General features: G+C 37.7%; 1 protein-coding gene across 3 annotated transcripts in view; it reads right to left on the minus strand.

Moving 5' to 3' along the window:
- LOC102253889 (solute carrier organic anion transporter family member 1B3) overlaps nt 1–2,388 on the minus strand; it is a 49,686-nt gene that overhangs the window by 13,547 nt on the left and 33,751 nt on the right. For all 3 annotated transcript variants that reach the window (XM_005869578.2, XM_014542349.1, XM_014542351.1), the window contains one exon: nt 962–1,127. In XM_005869578.2, coding sequence (XP_005869640.2) covers nt 962–1,127 — 166 coding nt within the window. The remainder of the gene's footprint in view (nt 1–961; nt 1,128–2,388) is intronic.

Consider the following 2,388-nt stretch of genomic DNA (forward strand, 5'->3'; position numbering starts at 1 on the left):
ATGCTAAGTGAAATAAGCCAGTCAGAGAAAGACAAATACCATATGATCTCACTTATATGTGGAATCTAATGAATAAATAAACTGATGAACAAAATAGAAACAGAGGTATGGACACACGGAATAGATTGACAGTTGTCAGTGGGGAGGGGGAACTGGATGAAAGAAGTTGAAGTGATTAGCCAAAGAAAATATATGCAAAATCTATAGACACAGACAACAGTGTGGTGGTGGCCAGATGAAGGGTGAGTGGGGGCTGGGTGGAGGTTGGCAAAGGGAGGGAAATTGGGACATCTGTAATAGTGTTAACAATCAAAGTAAAGTTAAAAAAGAGAGAAATCTGACAAATAATTTGTAAATCAAATCTGTGATTCTGATTAGGGGAGAAGAGAAAAAAAACACACCTAATACTCATATCCCAAATGCCCATCAGTAAATGAATAGACAAAAGAACTATGGTATATTTACACCATGGAATACTGCATAGGTATAAAAAAAAAGGAAAAGAATTCTTACCTTTCGGGACAGCATAAGTGGACCTGGATATTATTATGCTAAGTGAAATAAGCCAGTCAGAGAAAGACAAATACCATATGATCTCACTTATATGTGGAATCTAATGAATAAAATAAACTGATGAACAAAATAGAAACAGAAGTATGGACACATGGAATAGATTGACAGTTGTCAGTGGGGAGGGGGAACTGGATGAAATAAGTTGAAGTGATTAGCCAAAGAAAATATATGCAAAATCTATAGACACAGACAACAGTGTGGTGGTGGCCAGATGAAGGGTGAGTGGGGGCTGGGTGGAGGTTGGCAAAGGGAGGGAAATTGGGACATCTGTAATAGTGTTAACAATCAAAGTAAAGTTAAAAAAGAGAGAAATCTGACAAATAATTTGTAAATCAAATCTGTGATTCTGATTAGGGGAGAAGAGAAAAAAAACACACCTAATACTCACCATAGATTTTTTATTGCCACTTGAAGATTTACATCCTGCTAGACAAGGTGATATGTAAGTTATTCCATTGTCCCCACATACTGGTTCCCATTCAGTTTCATCACAATTGCAGTCTGAGTTGCAATATGAAAGTGGTACATTTATGTGAGATGACACTGGATTATTTCTGGAAAGATATGATAGACATATATCAAAAACAGAGAAGAAGAAGAACAGAGGAGAAGAAGAAGGAGAAGGAGAAGGAGAAGGAGAAGGAGAAGGAGAAGGAGAAGGAGAAGGAGAAGGAGAAGGAGAAGGAGAAGGAGAAGGAGAAGGAGAAGGAGAAGGAGAAGGAGAAGGAGAAGGAGAAGGAGAAGGAGAAGGAGAAGGAGAAGGAGAAGGAGAAGGAGAAGGAGAAGGAGAAGGAGAAGGAGAAGGAGAAGGAGAAGGAGAAGGAGAAGGAGAAGGAGAAGGAGAAGGAGAAGGAGAAGGAGAAGGAGAAGGAGAAGGAGAAGGAGAAGGAGAAGGAGAAGGAGAAGGAGAAGGAGAAGGAGAAGGAGAAGGAGAAGGAGAAGGAGAAGGAGAAGGAGAAGGAGAAGGAGAAGGAGAAGGAGAAGGAGAAGGAGAAGGAGAAGGAGAAGGAGAAGGAGAAGGAGAAGGAGAAGGAGAAGGAGAAGGAGAAGGAGAAGGAGAAGGAGAAGGAGAAGGAGAAGGAGAAGGAGAAGGAGAAGGAGAAGGAGAAGGAGAAAGAGGAGGAGGAGGAGGAGGAAAGGGGAAGAGAGGGGAAGTGAAAAGAAGAAAAAGGAAGGGAAAGGAAGGAGAGAGGAGGGGAATAGAAGGAAGAGAGGAGAGAGAAGAAAGGAAGAAAGGGGAAATAAGGGAAAGCCATGTCCTTTAATTTGATAGAGAAATTTGATGAGCAAGGAAGCCAAAATAGCAAAGTTTTATAGGACTTATTCACTTTTTCACCCTCCATCTTTACACAGATATAATTTATGATAAAGATAAGGTAAAACAACAAAAAGAAAGCAAAGAGGATAGGTGAGATGTAGACAAGAGATTTTGTGACTCTATCAAGAAATTACTCATTAAATAAGTCACTTCATTTTTCTGTTACTCAGTTTCTCTTTAGCAAGGTAATGGCATTAGATGAAGGTTCCTCCCAGCTCATTGTAAAGTCCTCCAAATCTGTGAATGTTATTTAACTAATATTAATTTTAAATGTTATATTTTCATTACATAGGAAAATAATTTAACATGGTTAAAGCAGAATCCCTAAGGATTAATTTTTTAAAAGTCAAGAAAAAAACAATCTGTTGAGAAAGACTAGAAACACTCCATTTATTTTTTAAATGAAACTACAACATCCTTTATATTGACTAACTGTAAAACATGGTTATATTTATAAAATATAATCTTTATTTTAAAATATATTTTATTGATTTTTT

Source organism: Myotis brandtii, unplaced genomic scaffold (assembly GCF_000412655.1).
Source record: "Myotis brandtii unplaced genomic scaffold, ASM41265v1 scaffold299, whole genome shotgun sequence".
Lineage (NCBI taxonomy): Eukaryota > Metazoa > Chordata > Mammalia > Chiroptera > Vespertilionidae > Myotis > Myotis brandtii.